Consider the following 21215-nt stretch of genomic DNA (forward strand, 5'->3'; position numbering starts at 1 on the left):
CCACTTCAATCTATTCCCCTCCACTCCAGTCTATCCCAATTCACTGAACTGTTCGTCAATATATCCCACTCCACTTTACCCCAATATATCCCACTCCACTACAGTCTACTCCACTTCACCCAGTCTACCCCACTCCAATCTACTCCAATCTTTTCCACCCGCCCCACAACACTCCAGTCTACCCCACTTCAATCTATTCCCCTCCACTCCAGTCTATCCCAATTCACTGAACTGTTCGTCAATATATCCCACTCCACTTTACCCCAATATATCCCACTCCACTACAGTCTACTCCACTTCACCCAGTCTACCCCACTCCAATCTACTCCAATCTTTTCCACCCGCCCCACAACACTCCAGTCTACCCCACTCCACTAATCTACCCCACTCCAAATTACCCTGTGACCCCATTACATCCTACCCTGCTATAATCAACCCAATCTACCTGACCACTCCAAACCTCTCCACTCCACTCCTCCTCACACTAATATAGCAACTCCACTTTACCCCGATCTACCCCACTCCATTCAACCTCACTCTGCTGTATGCCAATCTACTCCACTCTACCCCAATGTACCCCATTTCACTCGGCCCCAGTCTATCCCACTCCACGCCACTAACCTTTAGCCATGTTGAGCAGCAGCCATTCTGGTGCCATTCTGGTGTACATAATGACTAAAATACATTGCCAAAGCCAATTGCACTCGCATAGGCAAGACTTATTGGCTTTGCAAATGTTTGTTAGTGATTTACCTGCAGTGGACACTTATCTTTACATCGACAACAGGCTCCATATAAGCTCAATTTCCTTTAAAAAAAAATAAAACACAATGACAATTTAGAATATTTTTATCAATGCAAAACCTCAATTGAGTTTAATTGTTCTGGTACGTGCTGGACCCTGGTGTGGAGAGGAGGCACACGTTTACGCCTCCTTCAGATAAGCCGCCTCCCTGTTAGAGGGTCGTGCTTCATTGTTTGAAGACCACTGGTGTGGAGGATCCCTTTACACTACGTACCCGAGGCGGTTTCTCCTTGACGACAGTAGTCTTAAGCCTTCTGCAGCCTGCTCTTCCACTGTCAATGCCATTGACTTTGTTGACCTCAGTGACAGAAATGTAAATAGAATAAATGTTACCGTGCTCTCCCGTCATTGCATCTACTCCAGCCGGTATCAACCCAGTCTACCCACTGGTTTGCATTAAGGCGTATTAACCCTGAGAAGCCTATCCTACACTGACCATTACACTCAATCTTTCAAGTTTAGTTTACTCTCTTGACCCAGCATATGCCTCTGATTTGACCCTATAGGTATAGTGTAATGTACACAACTGCCATGTGGTGTACATTATTGCATGATAAGCAGGCAAGTGTTGCAAAAAATACTCACTTCATTTTTAATGTGCATTGCACAACCGATTTTCCTAGTAAACACGCCAGACCGGTTTGACTTGGCTCAAAGTCGTTTTTTTTAGTACTTTTTTATATTCCGTTGTTAAAAATGTCATTTATAGGTGTCGCATTCTGAAAAAAGTGTTGAGATGAAAAGGCCAGTGGTCTGTTGAACGCTGCAATGATTTATCCAAACATTTAGACCTTAATAGTTGAAAATTATAGCGCCTCTTTTGAAGCAGTAGGCTTTCTAACTCTTCTTAAAGTGTTCAGTATGAGAAGTTTCCTTTTGAAGTGAACAAGCAAAGACATGCCAGATCTATTTAAAGACATTCCTGGAATGCTCGAGAAGGTAGCCAGCACCTTAAGGACTCCAAAACAGTTTTCTAGTAATGTTTGACCTAGAATGTGTGTAATACATTGATAATGTCAAGTTTTTTGCAACTGTAGTTATGTGGCTGCTTGTTAATGGCTCATCAGGATGCTATTTAAAACACAAGTACGTTTGTGAATGATTGGTTTGAGCCGTGGTCACAATACTGAAAATATGTTTTTTTGTAAATACACATAGAATATTCCATCACTTAGCTTAATAACGTTCCCCTGCCTCAGCCAGTGAACTATGATAACCGTGCGGTCTGCAGTTCAATGTTAAGTCAATCTTATTTTGGTTTATCTTTCTATCTAAAATGTACCACACCGTCGATCCTAAGAGGCCATAATACACAAGCCGAACAGTGACACGTAGGCGCTTCAGGAATTCATGAAAGTTGTCATCAATCTAATTCACCACGTTTTCCTTTGCTTCAGGATATTCAGAAAAAAATACTGATAAGGAACAAAAGACTCGTCAGTTCCCAGACTGTCTATTTTTCATGATTTACAGAGTATGATCTCCTCCCCCAAAGGTGTCCCGTTGCCAGTTTGGTCCTTAAATACTACACAAAATTATTATTCACACTTAAAGGAAGCCTTTTCTTGCCTTGCTGATCAGTAGATTTCAAAATATGCTGACAACAAATATGACTGCGTGTGTACTCTAATTATGATTCGTGTTAATGTTTTATCATACATAAATGCATATCGAGTGTTTGGTTCTCTGAAGGTGCGATCTCTCTCTCACTCAAAATATATATATATATATATATATATATATATATATATATATATATATATATATATATATATATATATATATATATATATATATATATATATATATTATTTACACTATAGCCTCACAGTACACAATATATTGTCCGTAGCGTGCATCAAGTGCAAGGCTGCCTGTGAGTGGATAAATTCAATACGAAATAGTTTTTTAATTTCATTTGCATCTGGTTTTATCCCAAGTAACGTAAACTTTGCGGAACTTAGCAAAAAGTCTACTTTTTTTTCTGCATGCGAGTTCTATCTAAATAATGTAAAATATGCACTCCTGTGTTTATATTGGCACCTATTGCAATTCAGAAATTGCTTCTTTCTTTTACTGTACCTGTAGTTTCTTGGCGCTGATCTTACAAACATATGATTTTAGACCTACTCCTAAAGAGGATTAGGATCTTAACTGAGCAGGCAGTAAATTCGAAAAGCTTGGTCCATCAAAGAGAAGACTTTACGCCACCCCAAATGATTCCCCACATTCCTCTTAGATTCTTTATACATTCTTTTTAGCCTAACCCTGCACATCTTCACATGTTGAAAAGGGCAGAATGTGAAATTATGGTAGCATATGCACATCTGAGTTTGTAACAGATGGTGCACCCCCTTAATTTTGTATACAGAATTTCATTGAAACTTTATTTCAGATCTAATCCTTCAGATAGAGAACTTCTGGTGTGTCATGAGCTCATATCCAAAAAGTCGAACAGGTAAAGATTATCAAGCTTTGGATGTATACGATTTTTTTTTTATTCATTACAAAATATTATGATGCCTGGGTAATTCATGTAGATGGAAACAAGCATGCCAGGGATTAGAGGGTTTGCAACCCACATTAAAAAAAAAACCGCATTGGCAAAGCCAATAGGTCTCACCTATGGGAGCTATTGGCTTTGCACTGTGTTTGTCATTCTGTACACCAGTGTGGCAGTTGTTCCACCTGGCTAAAAGGGTGTGGAGTGCTTCATTTTTACTGATTCTTACGTATCGGCACAGTTTATTTTTCTGTAATTTTGGTCTATAAAAAAACACCCTACCCTCTCTCCTCCTACATGGGTACGCAGCAGGATCGTCACATGAATTCAATCACTTTGAAGTCGGAGACAAAAAGTAGACCCCAAGCTCCTTGGAATGAAAGAGCTTGACTGTTGACCGATATCTTTGAATTCACAACAAATATGACAAGATAAGAACAAGATTTAAAGGCCTGTTTCCAGAAAGCAGGGTTGTGGAAGAATGCAGTAAACAAGGTTTGGGCAATGGGAGGGAATAACTCAGGCTGGACAGCCTAAAGCAAATAAAGCCAGCAAATGGAAAGCCAGAAAATGTGAGTTGCAGAGTGCAGCGCTGTGGAGCGTAGTGCAGAGTGGAATAGAGTAGCGTAGACAGTGGCATACAGTAGATTGTTTGAGTAGAGTGAAGTGGTGTAGAATGCAGCGGTGTAGAGTATCCTGAGGGGAGGGGCTTTAGAAAGTGCATTTATACTATTCTCTTCAAATCAGGTTGAACATGAATTGCAAATCCAAGTTTTTCTTTCCAAGGCTTCGGCAAGGATGGAGGCATGTTCAGCCTGAGGGGCTCAGTTTTGAATGGTCAAAGGAGCCATAGAGAACATGCCCCAGGAGAAGAGCTAAGGCGTGCTACTCCCCCCGATTTCCATTTGCCTAAAAAAAAAAGATGGAGGTCTGAGGTAAATTTTTATACTTGAGTATCCTTAACACTTTCCTTGTGAAAGACAAATTCAGAATGGTCGCCCAGGTTCTATCGGCTCTACGGAAGGGGTCGGTAATGGTGTCCTAGGACTTGTGGGAAGTGTAATTTAATTTGTGGAGCAAGAGCCTGAAGTCCAACGGGTGTTTATTCCTTTATGTTGTGTTGAAGGGCGACTTTGTCTGCCATTGTGCCCTTTAGGTTCGCTTCATACCCAAGTTTTCACTACAGTCAATTATGGCAGTGGTGGCAGTCCATCTTCGCAGTCTTGCTGTTTAAGTCGGGCTCTTTGCAGTCTTTCACAAATCTCTTGCAAACAACTATCTCACTGCTTTTGTCCTTGGTGCTCTCAATGAGCTGATTCCACCTCCGGCTGGTAAAGAGGGTCCCGTTTACAGGAGCATTTATGGGCACCATAGTGTTCAGAACCTTCCAGCCTCTCCAGGAAGTCCTGCACTTTCAAAATTTGATCCTGATATTTTGTACTTGGGACTGGGTTCCGATCCTAATAGTTCTGAGGCTTCTTGTCCTCTTAGCCTTTTGTACCCTGCTGCTGCCTCGTGCCTGTTGGCACATGTAGACTCTCTAGTGTACATTTGTTTGAGCTCAGCACTGGGGATGCCTCACAGACAGAATGCATATATCAGACAAGGCAGTAATGGTGGATGAAAGAGGGCATCCTGACATATGCTTTCTCCATTTTCCTAACTTCTTTATTACAGGATGCTCAATTAAATTCATAACCAAATCTTTAAGAGTATCCTATTATGAAATGCTTTTAACCTGGCCTATAAGGCCTTTCATGACCGTTTTAGGTAGTATGTATCGCTGGTAATTGCCATCTAAATTTTGACCCAGGTTTTCCATCTATCCTCTTTAATAAAATCCGTCCACTTTGTAAAACCATTAACCCTCTATCTCGCTACAAAGGCCTTATAAATTCTACCCCAATTTACCCAAGCAAGTTGCCGGGTTAACATAGAGGAAGTAATAGTGCATGTAAAACCAAGGTTTCCGTTTGTTTCCATTGTGAGGACAATGTAGAGTTTTTTATTGATCCTTTCTTGGGGATTTAACCAATCTTAAATTTTCTTTTATATCATTATCTTTTTAAATCATGTTCATGAAATCATTCTTAAAATATAGATATGTGTGCACCCTTCTAAATCTGAATGCATTTTAGGTCAAATGTTCTTGATAATAGATTTCAAATTGGAAAATGCTAGTCCTCCTTTTCCACACATATTAGTAAAGTACTTAGTCCCAGTCTGGAGTTGGACTCATGCCAGACGAAAGAGGAAATCGTAGACTCAATTTTCATAATTATTATTCTTTTTTTTTTTTTTAAGTTGAAGGTAGAACGCATGGAAAAAAATAAAATCATGGAAGCTCAGCCATCTTTATCAAACCCACTTTGCCTAATAGGGCAAGTAGTAGCAGCTTTCCTTTTGCCTAATGCGCTTGAACGTTTAATGAAAGGTCTAGAATTCAGTTTATCCTCCACATTTTCTGTAAATCTCACTCTTAAATCTCTTGGGTTGAGTAGGTCAGTGTTGCAATTCAGTTAATGAACTTTCGAAATGACAGTTGCATAACATTATTTCAATTTTTGCTTTATTGATATTATATCCTCCTAAGATCTGAAACGTTAAAAGGAATTCAAAAACTCTTGTGTTTCCTTATTTGGTTCCAGGATCAGCATTATATGGTCCACATAAAACTGTGACTGATTTATCCCATCCTTTTGAATGACAATAGCCAAAGGTTCGATAAAGGCAAACAACATTTGGGAGAAGGTGACAGCCTTGTCTGGTCCTCCATTGAGCTTTAAATGTCCTGGCCTCTGATGCATTGATAATCTCTATTGCATCAGCGTTGTTATACATGTTCTGCATACTCCTCCGATCTTGGAGGGGAAACACAAATTTCTCTAAAATGCTTGGCATCTAATGGAAAAATTGCAGCTGGAATTTGTTTTTCAGAAATGACAAGAGCCACCATTAAATTTGTATCAGCTAACTGCCAGAGACAAAATCGTTTTTATCTGAGTGGGTTCATTTGAATGCTATATTATTGAACCTATATGCCAGAAGTTTTATAAAGATTTTGTAATCCGTAATTAACAATGCAATTGGGCGGTATGTTTTTGGATCCTCTGGGTTCTTACGCTTTTTCAAGAAACCCTCCATATTCCTGGCACTGAAAGAGGGGGTTGGTTGGACCTCCGCCTAAATCTGCAACAAATCTGTTCCGTCCTGCAGGATTTCGAGATATGAAGTTCCCTCCTCAGACTTTCACCCTTTTGGAGATACTGCTTCATAATCTATTCAGAAGGGGAGGAAATTGCAACTAGAAGTACCCATGAGAAGACAAGTTATTTGTCTTCAGTAACACTCTTTCTGATGTATACTCCAACTGCAGATTCCTAATGCGCTCCCAGTTTATGTACTGGGCTCCTGGAATCCTAAAATTCCAGATTAAATTCTTACACATGTCACCTTCAATTTGTTTGTGTGCTCTGCGTGTAAGGGTGCAGGTGGAGAAAGTTTTTTTTTTTTTTTTTAATTTATTTATTTTTTAAACTAGTGTCTGCGTACAGGGCTGGCACTTATGTGCGTTCACTCCATCCTATCCAGGTTGATTGTCACCTTAGAGCCACTGGGCATGCCCTCACTGGTCTGCATGTGCGAGCATTGCTATAAAATTTGCTAGTTCTAGTTGGGCATCTTTGGTAGTCTAAAGGTGAGGAATCTGCAGTAGTTTCCTACCAGAAAGAGCGTTGCCGGAGGTAAGTAACTTATTCCAGTTACAAAAAAAGTATGTCATATTGCCAAGCTGCGCTCCTTTCATTAGTACTTACTGATCTATCTGAAGAAAAGTGGGGGAAACACTGGGGTCTCTTTATTTTTCACGCTTGGGTTTATTCAACCTCTGGGTCCTAAATATCTTCAAAACTGCTCTTTCATCACTCTAGTTGTGTAACTCCTGCAGTCCTCTGTGGAAAGCCTTCCAGTATTAGTCAGCTAGCCAAAATTCTGTTTATTACTTCAGAGTAAAAGACTTAATGTAATCTTCACAGGAAAAGGCAGCTGATAAAATTGCACTGCTGCTTTTGAGTTAAGGGGCACTTAAATAATGCATTCCTGTTTTTTTTCTCCTCACCTCCCTCCAACAGAAAATGCATGGACCGAAGAAAAGTTCGGGTTTCATTAAGGCCTAGGACTGCCTCTTGAGCAATAATTCTTATCGGGCATTATACGAATGGACCAAGAGAGCCCGCAAATTGATTTTCAGGTTTTACATGACCTGCGACAAAAGTTTCCTGAAGTGCCTGAAGATGTTGTGTCCCGGTGCATGCAGCAGGTGAGTGCTTCACAATAACTACATGTAATTAATTGTAGTATTTAAAAAAAAAAAAAGCAAACGTTTACAAAAGACAATAGATTTTAATTTACCATATACATGTGTGTTCTACAAATATTTTATTTACTAAAGCCTGTGATAACGTTTTTACTTTTTTTTCTAAACTCTTTATTGGATTTTACACATGCTATGTAATAGCAGAACATTTTATTACAACCCCTCATTATAGCACCAAGAAGCCAATGCATTGAACAGTGTCCCTCGGATGCGGCATCAATTCAGAATCATTAGACATGTAATGAAATTGCTATTAGACTAAAACATGTCCAGCAAAAAGCTTTTTCTCAACCCCCCCCTTTCTTCAACTCTCAAAACCCCTAATCCCATCAGCATAACAACGAAGAAAGAAAGCAATGAAAAAAGACAATTAAGGTGCATGGATGTTACACAGTTTGACCTATGGATATGGTGGTTACTGGAGAAGTTTCGTAGGAGAGGTGTAGGCAACAGGAGAGAAGGCTATCTTAGACTAAAGAGGTCTGTTCATCACCTCTAGAATTGGTATAGATGAATCAAGCACCTTTGTACGCGAGGGGCAAGCAGTTAACAGCAGGCCCATGGAGAGATGGGATACCAAGGGGCCCCCGAGTGAATTCAATTTTTTTTAATTCGCCCAGAAAGATGTCTGCCATCCTTTGCCATCCTTTCAATTGAAAGAGTATGCCAGTGCATCAGTGGTGGAGCCGCCTTCTTCCAGGCTGCAGCTAACGCCAATTTAGCCGCACTCAAACACAGCCACATTATAGACCTATCCCCCTTAGTTTGGTGTTTAAGAGTGTCATTTAGCTTGCAGGCCTAATAATTGGAATCACAGAGTATCAGGGAGTGGGTTGCCCAGAATGTCTTTGATTTACGCTAAGATTTCGGACCAGAGCTGGTGGTCCGTTTTTGGTTCCCATAATACATCACAGATAACTATTCCAACTATAGCCCTCAGCGTATAAAATAGAAAGGGTCAGCCCACCCTGTTTAATTTCTTTTTAGCGCCAAGACCTAGCAGTACTGCCAGCATATTTTGATATGGGGCTTTTTCAATTAGGAGAGCACACTCTGTAGATTGTCGTTGCTCTGTCTACCCTTGATGACACCGGACTGGTCTGGGTGGATCAGGTCCTAGAAGTCAACATTTTTGACTAGAGATTGGCATCCATAATTTTTAATTTTTTAATTGGAAGAGGAAACTGTACTTTTGCAGCGTGAATCTTTCTGGATTCACTATGCTGTGCATTATTCCGCGATCTGGTGGTTGGGTCCGGATTCGTAGTCTTTTTTCTCTTTTTTTTTTTTTTTTTTTTTTTTTTTGTAGCCCAGGTGGGCGTCGACGTCCCACCATTTGGTGCACCTTCGGGACGTCGGCACGCTTCCTGCGGAAGCTCCCACCCTTGGGCGCCATCTTCAGATTCTTTTTTCCGCCGTTGGGTCTGGATCGTCGCATGAAGCTCCGGAGAAGTTTCAGGAGAAAAGAAGGAAATACACGAGTTTTTGGAAGAAAAAGGACCGAGGAAGGTCGGAGAAGAAGACCTCCTAGAACCAGAACGGAGAAGGAGGAAGAAAACATCGAGGTTTTCGACAGCCAAGGAGAAGGAGCGGGCAGGGGACCCCCTGACCGAGCACATGGACAACACTCCATTCAAGTTCTGCCGTAATTGCCACCACAAGTACGCGCAGAAGGACCAGCATCCAGTCTGCAACCTCTGCCTGCCGGTCAACCACTCCAGCGAGGATTGCAACGCCTGTTCAGTCTTCACGCCGAAGACTTTGAGAGTTCGAGAGAGACAGAGGGTGGCCCACCAGACGATGCAAGGGAAAGGGACCACGCCGACGCTTTACGACCTGGGCGCCTCCTCCGAGGAAGAGGAGAACATCGCAGAGGGACCAGATGACTTCACGGTCGTAGAGACCGATGTGAGACCTTCAAAAAAGGTAGGAGAGTCTACGACCCCGAAAACCCAGACAGGGCCTAGAAAGCCTGAGGGAGAATCCCGAAAAACAGAGGCTAAGTCCTCGAAAGGAGCACCAGCGACGAAATTTTCGACGTCCGAAGTTGCATCCTCCGAAAAGCCCAGCGGATCCTTCGAAAAGGACTCCCAGATGGCGAAGACCAGCGAAAAGCATAGGTCGTCGAAGCAGGCCCTCGAGAAGGGACCCGCGAGCGAGAAGACGCTCAAAATGGCCTCCACGTCGAAGGCGCCGTCAAAGAGACCGGCCGAGAAGCTCGACGCCGAGCAGGCGGCACAGATGGAGAAAAAGAGAAAAAGGCTCGAGGCCGAAATGGAGAGTATGCTCCAGAGGAAGAGAGACTTCGACGAGAAAATGAAGAACTACTCGATTCCCTCGAAGACCGCGACTGCAGCCTCGAGCACCGCAGCGCCAGCCGAAGAGGTAGAGTTGCAGGAGGACTTCGAGGCCGAAGAGCCGCCGAAAACTCCAGACCCCACAGATGAAGGGGAAGAGGAGGACTTCTACCGCTCGGAGGGAGATTACCTCCGCGAGAGCTACTACTCAGAATGCTCGGCGTCCTTAGACAAAGAATGGCAGGATCTCGAGGCCGATAACCCTGAGGAACCTGTGGAGACGTATCAGTCGAGGCCTTCGCCGCCAGATGACATCGGGGCTTACTATGAAGTCGTCAAGAAGGCTGCAACCGTCTACAATGTAAAATTGGAGGAGGAACAGACAAAGGCAGACTTCCTGCTGGAAACATTGCTCCCCTCACAGACAAAAAGCAGTTTCCTGCCCATGCTGAAGAGCGTCACTTCACAAGGAGCTGAAGCCTTCAAGGAACCGGCTACATGCAGGTCGGTGACCCCGAGGACGGAGAAGAAATACAAGTTCTCCTCCGGGGACCCCCCTTATATCCAGGGCACCGTGGCAGCGGACTCTATTATCGCGGCAACTGCCAGGAGAAGGGCCAACGTGCCAACCACATCTGGTCCACCACCTGATAAGGAAAGCAGGAGGATGGACCTCATTGGAAGGAAAATAGAAAGGAATGCGGCCATGCATTGGAGGATGGCAAACTCCAACGCACTCCTGAATAGACACCAATACCAGCACTGGGATGAGATGAGCCAGTTGCTGAAACACATGCCTGAGGAGTACAGGCAGAGGGCAGCCCACCTCGTCGAGGGGGGAAAGGACATAGCAAACGCATGCCTGAAGACGGCCCTAGACGGGGCAGAAACATCAAGCAGACTGATGGCCATAGGTATCACTGAGAGAAGGCAGGCCTGGCTCAGAATATCAGGTTTCAAGGCTGAAGTACATAACAACATCCTGAACACCCCCTTCAATGGGGAGACGCTGTTCGGAACAGCGGTGGATGACAAACTGGCCCAGCTGAAGAAAGACAATGAGACAGCCAAATCAATGGGAGCCCTACAATTCAGGGGGAAGCGGAGAGGCACCCCCACGAGGAGACCAAATGGTAGAGGTGGAAACCAGCAATCACATTCGCATCAGTCGCACCACCATGGTCAACAAGGGGACAACCAATGGCAACAGGGTCAACAGAGACAGAATTAGAGCTCCCAGAATAGGGGCCAGTCCTTTCGAGGGAGAGGAAACGGACGGGGCCAAAGACGGAGAGGTGGTGATCAACCCCCCCAAAAATGACTCCACGAAGAGGGAGGCGCTCACCCACCCAAAGCCTCCGGGGGGAGAGCACCTACAGCTAAGGAGAGGCTCACACGGACACGGCTCAAGAGAACACACAACACCAGTAGGGGGAAGGTTGAGATTTTTCCTACACGAGTGGAGAAAAATAACCACAGACAAGTGGATACTAAACATTATACAACACGGATACTGCATAGAGTTGGAAAGATACCCACCAAGCAGGAGGCCAAAGAGAAGGGGTCACAAGGGCAGAGAACTGCGCCTGCTCCAGGAAGAAGCTCAAGAACTGCTCCTCAAAGAGGCCATAGAGCCAGTCCCGCAAAGAGAACGGAACCAGGGAGTGTACTCAAACTACTTCCTAGTACCAAAGGCGGACGAAAGCCTAAGACCCATCCTGGACCTACGCTTCCTGAACACCTACGTAAAAACTCAAAAGTTCAAGATGACTTCCCTGCAAGAGGTCATCCCACAAATAAGGCCCGGGGACTACTTGTCCACAATAGACCTAAAAGACGCATACCTGCACATCCCCATGAACAGGAAACACAAACACTTGTTAAGATTCAAGGTGAACAAAGACCACTATCAGTTCACGACCCTGGCTTTCGGGCTCAAGTCAGCACCAAGGGTCTTTACCAAATGCCTCGCGGCGGTGGCCGCACACCTGCGAAGGGAGGGTATACACGTGTACCCCTACCTGGACGACTGGCTCGTGAAAGCAAGCTCTTACACGAGGTGCAAAGCCCACGCAGAACAGGTCACAAGAACGCTCACGAACCTGGGCTTCTCCATCCACTGGAGGAAGTGCTCCATGGACCCAGAACAAGTAAAAATCTTCCTGGGAGCCCTGATCAACACTGTCGAATGCAGAGTGACACCCAGCGAGAAGAGAACACTCAGCCTGCTGAGGGAGAAACGTCACTACCAGAAGGGGCAAGTTCTGACAGTGAGGACGGTGAGCAAGATCTTGGGGATGATGGCGTCATGCATCCACCTGGTCCCCAATGTTCGCCTAAAGATGAGACCACTAAAGGAGTGGCTGCAACAACAATGGTCACAAGCAGAAGGAAGTTGGGAAGATCTAGTGGTTGTTACGCACAATGTGCAGGAGGAGATGACATGGTGGACGAAGGAGAATATAACGATGGGGAAGCCTCTAACGCCACCGGACCCAACTGTGACCATCACCACAGACGCATCCCAGAAAGGATGGGGCGCACACATGAACAGGCTCAGAGTGAGGGGTCTTTGGAACCCAGGAGATGTGGTCAAGCACATCAACTACCTGGAACTGAAAACAGTGTTGCTGGCCCTCAAGGCCTTCCAAAAGCACCTTTACAACAAAAAGGTGTTGATACAGACAGACAACACCACGACGATGTTTTACATCAACAAGCAAGGGGGGACTCAGTCATTCCCTCTGTCGAGCTTGGCTCAAGAAATATGGAGATGGGCGATCCCACTCAGGATAGACCTGCTGGCCATACACCTGCCAGGGAAGGACAATGTGGAAGCGGATTGGCTCAGCAGGCAAGCATCAGTGTCCCACGAATGGGAACTGAACAACCAAGAGACAGAGAACCTGTTCAGGAGGTGGGGCACACCAACAATAGACCTGTTTGCAACACGCCGGAATGCAAAATGCCAACACTTTGCATCGAGGGAACAAGAACCAATGTCCCATGGGAATGCCCTATGGATAAGCTGGTCAAAGAAATTTGCCTACGCTTTTCCACCGACGCCACTGATCCCGAGAGTCCTGAACAAGTGCAGGTCGAGCAACATGACTCTCATCCTGGTGGCTCCCCAATGGGCGAGGCAGACTTGGTACTCCTCTCATATCAGGTATTACCATGGACACTCATATCCCCCACGCATTCCTATGGGAGGGCAGGCCAATCTCCTGTGGTGCGTCTGATGTCCCTGGCCTGTCTTGTGAAAAGAAGGAAGGAGACATGTACATAAAGTGCTCCTGAACCAGTTGTATCTGGTTCCCCCAAATGTATTTATTAATTTATTTACTTTTAAAGCGCCAGAATCCACCACCAAAGGGGTATCTCTGCGCTCGAACAGGCTGCGTGAGGGAAGAATGTCAGCTAGAGATCAGAGGTGAAGAGATGGCTTTTGAGCTGCTTCCTGAATTGAAGATGTTCCGTGCACTGTCTGAGTTGTACAGGGAGCTTGTTCCAGTGGTGGGGACCCAGATAAGGTAGGGCCTTCCCACCCTACCTGGCTCGTTTGATTCTAGGCACATCGAGGAGATGCTTGGATTCTGAGCGGAGGGATCGCCGAGGGGTGTAGGGAATACATTTATCTACAAGATAACTGGGGACAGAGTTGGCTACGGCCTTGTGAATGGTGCAGTTGACTTTAAAATGTACTCTCTTCCGTATCGGGAGCCAGTGGAGCTGACTAAGCAGAGGCCGAGAGGCTGTCCTTGGGGGTGCCTTCAGGATCAGACGTGCCGCCGGATTCTGGACAACCTGAAGTCTATCAAGGGCGGTCTCATTGGCAGACGGCAAAAGACCATTGCAGTAATCCAGGCGGCTTAAAATAGGCGCCTTGGTTAATGTCTTCCTAGATGAGTCAGAGAGCAGAGGAAGGATACGACGCAAAAGACCCAGCACATGAAAACAGGAGCCAGCTGTCATGGCAGCATGCTCCTCCATAGTGAGCGTCTGCTCAAGGCGGGCACCTGTGTTTTTTACAGGTTTTTGGAACGAGGGAGTTCCTAGGTCTGGGGGCCACCAATCGGGTGTCCACAGTAGTTGAGCTTCTCCGAAGAGCATGATTTCCGTCTTCCCCACATTGCATTGAAGAAAGTTACTCCTCATCCACTGGGAGATATTTCTCATTCTCCGGGAGAAGGCGGCCTGCACTGCTGGATTAAACTTTGTGAATGGGAAAAGCAGCTGGGTATCGTCCGCATAGGAGACATGGATGAACCCACTACTCAACAGATTGGCCAAGGGAGCCACATAGATGTTAAACAAAGTTGGGCTCAAACAAGAGCCCTGTAGTACTTCCTTGGACAAATCTGTTGCAGCTAAGCAATAAGAGCTTAGGATCACCTCCTGAGAGCGAGAAGTAAGAAAACTTGTCAACCATTGAAGGGCCAGGTCTTGGAGTCCAATCTCTTCCAACCTCCTGAGCAAGATCTTATGGGAAACCATGTCAAACACGGCGGATATATAAACCCTGCACCTTTGCAGAAGGGGAAAATGTATAAATATAGGGGCTGTGACCCCATGTAAATGTTCATTTTTCTCTTGCTGATTCCTGCAGGGCGTGCTGGGACCCGGGGGGGAAAGGAGAGGTGGGCTGCCATGAGGGCTTGCCTCCCTGGGCCCTGCCTTGCCCCTTGATGACTGAAGGACTTTTCTTTTCTGGCTGGGGCTTGTATTCCCTTTAGGGATTTTCTGCTCCTTTTTATCTAAGGACTTTATGTTGCTCCTAGCGCTCTGTGAGCGCTTTGTCCTGGACTTTCCCGGAAGGAGAGGGACATCCTGGGGGCTGCGCATCATTGAGCTGCAGCCCCTGCTGGGGAAATCACAAGCCTAGGGATTCCCCCGTTGTGTTTTTATTGCGGGTGCCTAGCCAGCTCCTACTTTTATTTAACTAGAGGGAACCTACCCCTCATGGCAGCATTGGTTGCCTTAATTGCGGGTGCCCACCCAGCTTATTTCTTTATTTACCATGTGGGTGCCCACCCGGCTAATTTGAGCTTGAAAGCGGGTGCCCACCCGCTTTATATGATTTTAAAACGTATGAGGGAGCCCACTCCTCATGGCCGCCGAAGAAGATGCCCGGAAGTCAGGCAGGCCTGCCCGTGATGTGGGCGGGGCCTGCAGCAGAGCCGGAAGAGGCCGTCGCGAGTTAGTGACACGGGGCTCCCATGCTCGAGGGAGAGCTCAGCGGTAGCGGCCAAAGCAGAGAAGAGTCCTGTGTCCCAGGAGGGGGCCCGGGTAGCGAGAGGCGGTCGGAGCAAGCCTGCCTCCGCCACCTGTGAGAAGTCTTGGCCCCCAGGAGCGGGACCTGGTGAAAAGGAGACAGCAGCCCACGGAGATTCAAAGCGGAGGGGGCTCGAGGCACATTGTCGGTGCCTGCCCCCGCCGCACTCTAGGAGAGCCCAGGTGAGTGGGGCTCGAGTTACATGGTGCCTGGCAGAGGCACCCAGTCAGAGCGGCCCCGTCTGGCAGCGGGCCCCTCCAACACTTTGGGGGTCATAGTTGTTTTAGGAGCCAGCGCGCTCCAACGAGGGCCCAATCATTTATAGGCCCCTGAGGACCACAGTGCTTGGGGTCATGATTTATTTGGTGTGGCGCCGCGGCCAGGGTGACTGACTCCGGAATCTGGGGATCACGGTTCGATCCCCAGGGCCGGCGGCAGATTAGCCCAACACCATGTGACTCTGGGCAATAGCTTGCTTAATCTTCCCGACGGCCCCCAGCGCTTTACAAATGTGGATTATTATCATTATTATTATATTTACAGAGCCCCGTGTGGCTCCAACAGTTGGCCTAATTGTTTTCAGAGCCCCATGTGGCTCCAACGAAGGGGGCACATTTGATTTAAGGGCCACTGAAAGCCCATGCCGCATTTTCGTATTTCCAGCTGCCCAGCAAGTAGTGGGCAGCTGCACTGTTAAGGTTATTCATTCTTTGGGGACATGTTGAAGTTAGTAGTGAGACGCACTCCTTCGCCCCCATTTATTCCCAGCTGAGCAGCAATTTGTGCCTGCTGCAACGTTTAGGTCAGCGCAATTGCGCACCCTTGACTTTCGCTGCACAGGCAGCCACCCTGACTTTTGGACCTAGGGCATTTGAGACCCTTAGAGATTGCCAGTTGGCCAGGGGGACTATTGGGTTTGTAGGGTGCCATGCCCTAATGTGATTTATATAGGTGCTAGGAAATGTAATTTATATAGTATGTTTTATGCACCCTGATTTATGCTTCTAGATGTGGTTTATGATTATGAGGTTTTGCATACTGTGTTATGTTTTAGTTTATGCTCAACTGTGGTTTAGGTACGAGTAATTCCCTATTGCGGTTTATGTTAGAAGTTTATTTCCTAATGCGAGTTATGTTTAGGAGATTATGGTCTTCTATGTTTAGGCATATGAGGTTGGCGCAGAGTATATTTCTCGCCTGATGTGATACTGTACGTAATATGATTTATGTTACAGGTTGATGCGGAGTATAGTGTTTACCAGTAATTACTGGTTGTGGTCTACATTTATGATATGTTCTTACTTTTACTATTTTTACCAAGTGATGATTCTGGCGGTGCCCCACGTGGCCCTGTCTTGTGTAAATAATCAAAATACAAGTGTAGAACCCCTTAAGTCTAGAACGTCTATATAAACCAATGTTTTAGAGCCTCTCTCAAACACCAAGTTACAAGCGTAAATTAACTGGGGGAGACATCCCTTAAGGATAAGAACCCTCACTCACCCGAGTCTATAATCTATCATCCCTCTGGACCCCCAATCTACGGTAGTGTTACATTGTGTAAATAATCCCCTGTAAATATTGCCCAGTGCCAGTTGGCACAGTGTATATTGTGTGATTACCATCTAATGTGTTTTATGATAATACAAAGGCTATTTTTGTATATAACCTTATGTGGAGTTCCTTTTGTGGTGTGCCTAGTATGTCGTTGCTGTGTGTGCAGCGCAAATGCTTTACACATCGCCACCGGGATAAGCCTGACTGCTCGTGCCAAGCTACCAAGGGGGTGAGCAGGGGTTAACTTTGGCGTGTAACTCCCTTGCCCGGACTAGAGTGGTGGTCTCTGGCTGGCTCTGGCGCAAACCTTAGCCAACCAGAGATCCCATTTCTAACATTGGTTGACAGTGGTGAGGATAGGACTTGCGTTTGCGCATTACCACAATGACAACTGGCTGCACTACAAACCTTTGCAATTTAGATAGTCACATGGAAAGGGATTATTGTGTCTAAGTTTGTTTTAAGTGTCATTTCTTTTTTTCTTTGGAAATGTGTTTTTTGTGCACTATGAATTGGGTGTCCTGACAAGGACAGAAACCAGAGAATCTGGAGGAGAGACTGCCCTTGAGCCATTGCACTGGTTCTTGGGTTGGCCTACAGTGGGAACTTAATTGGTATGAAGTAACTAGCTCGGGAGGGTAGATCATCCCCTAAGTGCAGTGTGAGTTGTTTGGATTCACCAGTAAGTGTGGTATCCAGTGGTGGCAGCAGAAGTGTGACTAGCGCATGAAGTCCCATTCCCAGTTCCCAGAGGGTGGTGCCTGGTTCCAGTTTAAGAGGGGGACCGGTTGAGATGCATTGGCAGTGAGGAGCTGTCTCACCAGTCTTGTGGGGGGGGGGGGGGGGGGGGGTGAATGAGTGATGTGGATGTGAGTTCTCTGAAATAAGGAGCTTGCTGGATGATTGGGTGTGAGTTCTTTGATTTGATTGCAGGGAACTTGCATTGAGGAGTGATTCCAACTAGAGTCCGTCAGGTATCTTCCAGTCCTGTGTGATGGAAGAGGTTCAGTGTATTGTGGGCTTACCAAGAATGTTCAGGGGCTTGGAGAATGCCCATTGCATTCCGTTGGTTATCTTTCCTGTCACTCATTTGTCTACTTCTTATTGGTATCCCAGCTGGTCAATATTGTGTTGTCCTTCCCACAGGGCATTGCCTCTGTACCATAACTGTTGATTAGCTTGTTACGTGCTTGCTTTTCAAGCACCATATTATGTGGTCTGGCTTAACATGTATGTGGGCATCACTAGAGAGGGGCTTTTGCTCCACCACATGTTGAGATCCAGGAGTAAATGTTTTGATCATGCAGACGTTGTGTGCTTCCACATAGCTATGATCATTTTGTTTATTTTTCCAGATGCCTACTCTTGAACTTTCAGGGGCACACACAGGACATTGGAATGCTATTAAACTGTGTTCAATAACAGGATATTTTGTTTTTCTCTGGCAACAGCACATATGAGAGAAAGGCCATTATCAACCTATATGGACTTTTGACTCTAATTTAACAGTGCAAATGCCATCTGACCCTTTAACCCACACGAATAGATTCTACAGTCCTTTGCTTCCATTCAAATGCATATCTATTCCCATGCTTTTTTCCTCTGATGCTTCACATTACCATACAACAGTCCGTTAAAGCCGGAGCTAACGGTATTAATATTGCTTGTCTTTAATTCTTTTTTATTAAACATAAAAATAAGCTTCAGATAATCATCATATGTATGGATATTGTACAGGATATATAACAATCAACGTAAGAGTGTCAGCAAATATAGGGAACAAAAAGGGGAAGCCAGAGATTCAGGCGATCATAGGATAGTTGGCACCAACAATCAGTAACCAGTTAGTAAGGAGATAGGGTGCACGTGCTCAGTGTGAACTAAAAGGACCCTCAGGCCCCAACTAAAAGTTGGTAGCCAGTTGTCTTCATTGGGTCCCAGATATTTATTGTACAGGATAAACATTTTTCAAGAGTAACCCAAGGCATAACACATACCCAAGTCAATTAGTAACTGATATCATCTATACACTCGAGGGATATGTAAACATCTGGTCATCCCGGCAGTTTCCGTAACACTCCTTATAGCGATGCCCACGCCCCCCATAACTTTTCTCCTTTACATGGGCATCCCCGACTCCGGTAAATCACTTGCCCTGCCCCTTGGCACCAATCTAAGTCTTTAGTTCATGCCTTCAACGTGTGGGCCATCCCTGCCACCTATGCCTGGTCTATATTCCTCTTGGCCACCCGGCTAGGGCCTGCCAGGTCTTGGCCCATTGCAGCCACGTCCTCTCTCCCGTTACTCCCAGTATGTGCCATCCCAGGTCTAGCGGGACATCCTTCCCCACCACGGCCATCATCTCTCAGGCAACGCCTTCCCAATACTTTTGAATTATGGGGCAAGACCATGAAATGTGAAAGACAGAACTTGTCTCGCTTTGATACACTCTTAGGTTTTGTGTTTTGTAAGCACTCCATAAGAGAGTATATTTTGACTCCTAGGTGTCTCAGTTAACTTCTCTCTACTTGCACTCTCCGTTGCTCTGTCCCCCTAGTGCTTCACCCCACCTTTTGATTCACCCCTTCTCTTCCATGTTACTTTCACTCATGTCCTCCCTCTGCATTCTTGCCAGTGTGCTTCTACGTGCTTCAAGTTGCTATTGTCCATTGCTGCTTCTCCTCCCCGCCACTCCCCTCTATGTTGCTTCCCCCGCATCCCTTTCCTGTTGCTTCTCCTCCCCAGTGTTCCCACATTGTCTCGCCCATTGCTTCTCCTCTGCCCATCTACGACCTCTGAGTTGCTTCCACCGCCCCATGTTGTTATCCGGCACCTGCCACTCCATCCATGTTGCTTCGGCACGCCCAAATCACTTTGCTTCTAACACCGACTCCCACATCCCCCTCCTGTTGCTTTGCCCACTCTTTAAAAAAAAAAAATTAACGGGGCAGCAAAAAATTTCGCCTGGGCCATTTTGAAGGTGTTTGCATGCGCCTACAAAAAGACGCTGGCGGCTGGTTCAAATGTTGCACATCACATCAATGGTTGGACATAGGTAATGTAAATTGGCTCATGGTAGGTATTGCAAACAATCATCCATTAATAGATGGAACCAATATACTGCTTGGCAAAGAGAAACCTAGTAAAAACCATAGCCTGTCATTAGCTAAAGAACACAAAGTACATATACAACATATTCTCCGTAAAAATCAAAGGTGGGTGGGGCGTCAGCAGTTTAACGTTTAAGTTTGCAGAAGGTGTGTTTTCAGTGAAGTATTGAACTCAAGTGAGTCAATAGTGTATATGTCAATCTTTAAGCTGTTCCAGCGGAAGGGTTCGCATGGGTAGAAGTCTTAAATTAGAGATGGCACACAGTGGTTTAGGTGTAGTCAGAAGATTTGTTTGGGGATCTAATATTGTGAATTGGTGTGTAGCATCATGAACTGAGGGAGGTAGCTAGAGGCCATGTTCTTTATTGATTTTAACACTAATATTTGAATAAGTGAAAGGACCTATTCCGGTCAATGAGCCAAGCGTGGGAGAATCACTCAGTAGGGTGAATAAAGCCAGATAGCAACTTGACTACCTTGTTAAAAAGTGAGGAGGAGTAATTCAGTAGGCCAGTCCACATGCTGTTAAACTCTGGTTTACTTAAATACCCAGTGAGTTGGATGACAGTTGAATAGTAGTAAGCATGAGCAGATCTGGTGCCTATTGAGTTCTTGAAGGCAGTGGCTGGGTTGGTCATTAAGGCCTCTTCACCATCAGTATACTGAAGAGAACACTTGATTTTAGTCGATGGTGCAAACATGAGTGGAACTTTGGTGAAAAAGGATTATGGAAGTGAGCGAGAAGAGTGCAGTAGCGACTGCAAAGTAACTTACTTTAATTGTGGAGTTCAGCATCAACGCCCATAATGCTGTCAAGTGGTGGATGGGTATGAGAAAACGGAAATGCACTTCAGGCGGAACTTTAGGAGTTGAGTAAGACAATGATTTAGGTGGTGTGATCATAAGAGAATCAAAAGAAGTCGCAGACAAAGGTGATGTATAGTGAGAAGAGAAGGCAGCTGAGTACTGATTCTTGTAAGACTCCCACTGGGAGTTGGGCTGGGGTATATGAATTTTTGTTCGTATTAGCTATGTAAGACCGGTATAGTGAGTTGAGAGCCGTGCCTCCTATGCCTAGTGAGTCAGCAGAGGAGTAGAATATGGTCAATGCAACAGTTTTAAAAGTAGCAGATAAGCAGAAGACTTTGAGAATAGAAGAAAGGTGATTGTAATCTGCTGTGGATGTAAAGATGGATACATGTATGAGTGCTGTTTGTGTGGGAGGACGGTGGTAGATGCTTGACGGGAGAGTGTTACCTTGGTTGCTTGAGGAGAGGTGAGATGTGAGGCGTT

At 45.6% G+C, this 21215-nt stretch overlaps 1 protein-coding gene across 2 annotated transcripts in view; it reads left to right on the top strand.

Annotated features, from left to right (window-relative positions):
• TAB2 (TGF-beta activated kinase 1 (MAP3K7) binding protein 2) overlaps positions 1-21215 on the top strand; it is a 269185-nt gene that overhangs the window by 165718 nt on the left and 82252 nt on the right. For both annotated transcript variants that reach the window (XM_086927464.1, XM_086927465.1), the window contains one exon: positions 7439-7626. In XM_086927464.1, the coding sequence (XP_086783590.1) occupies positions 7525-7626 (102 nt within the window). In that variant the 5' untranslated portion in view covers positions 7439-7524. The remainder of the gene's footprint in view (positions 1-7438; positions 7627-21215) is intronic.

This window comes from Lissotriton vulgaris, chromosome 6, assembly GCF_964263255.1.
Source record: "Lissotriton vulgaris chromosome 6, aLisVul1.2, whole genome shotgun sequence".
NCBI lineage: Eukaryota > Metazoa > Chordata > Amphibia > Caudata > Salamandridae > Lissotriton > Lissotriton vulgaris.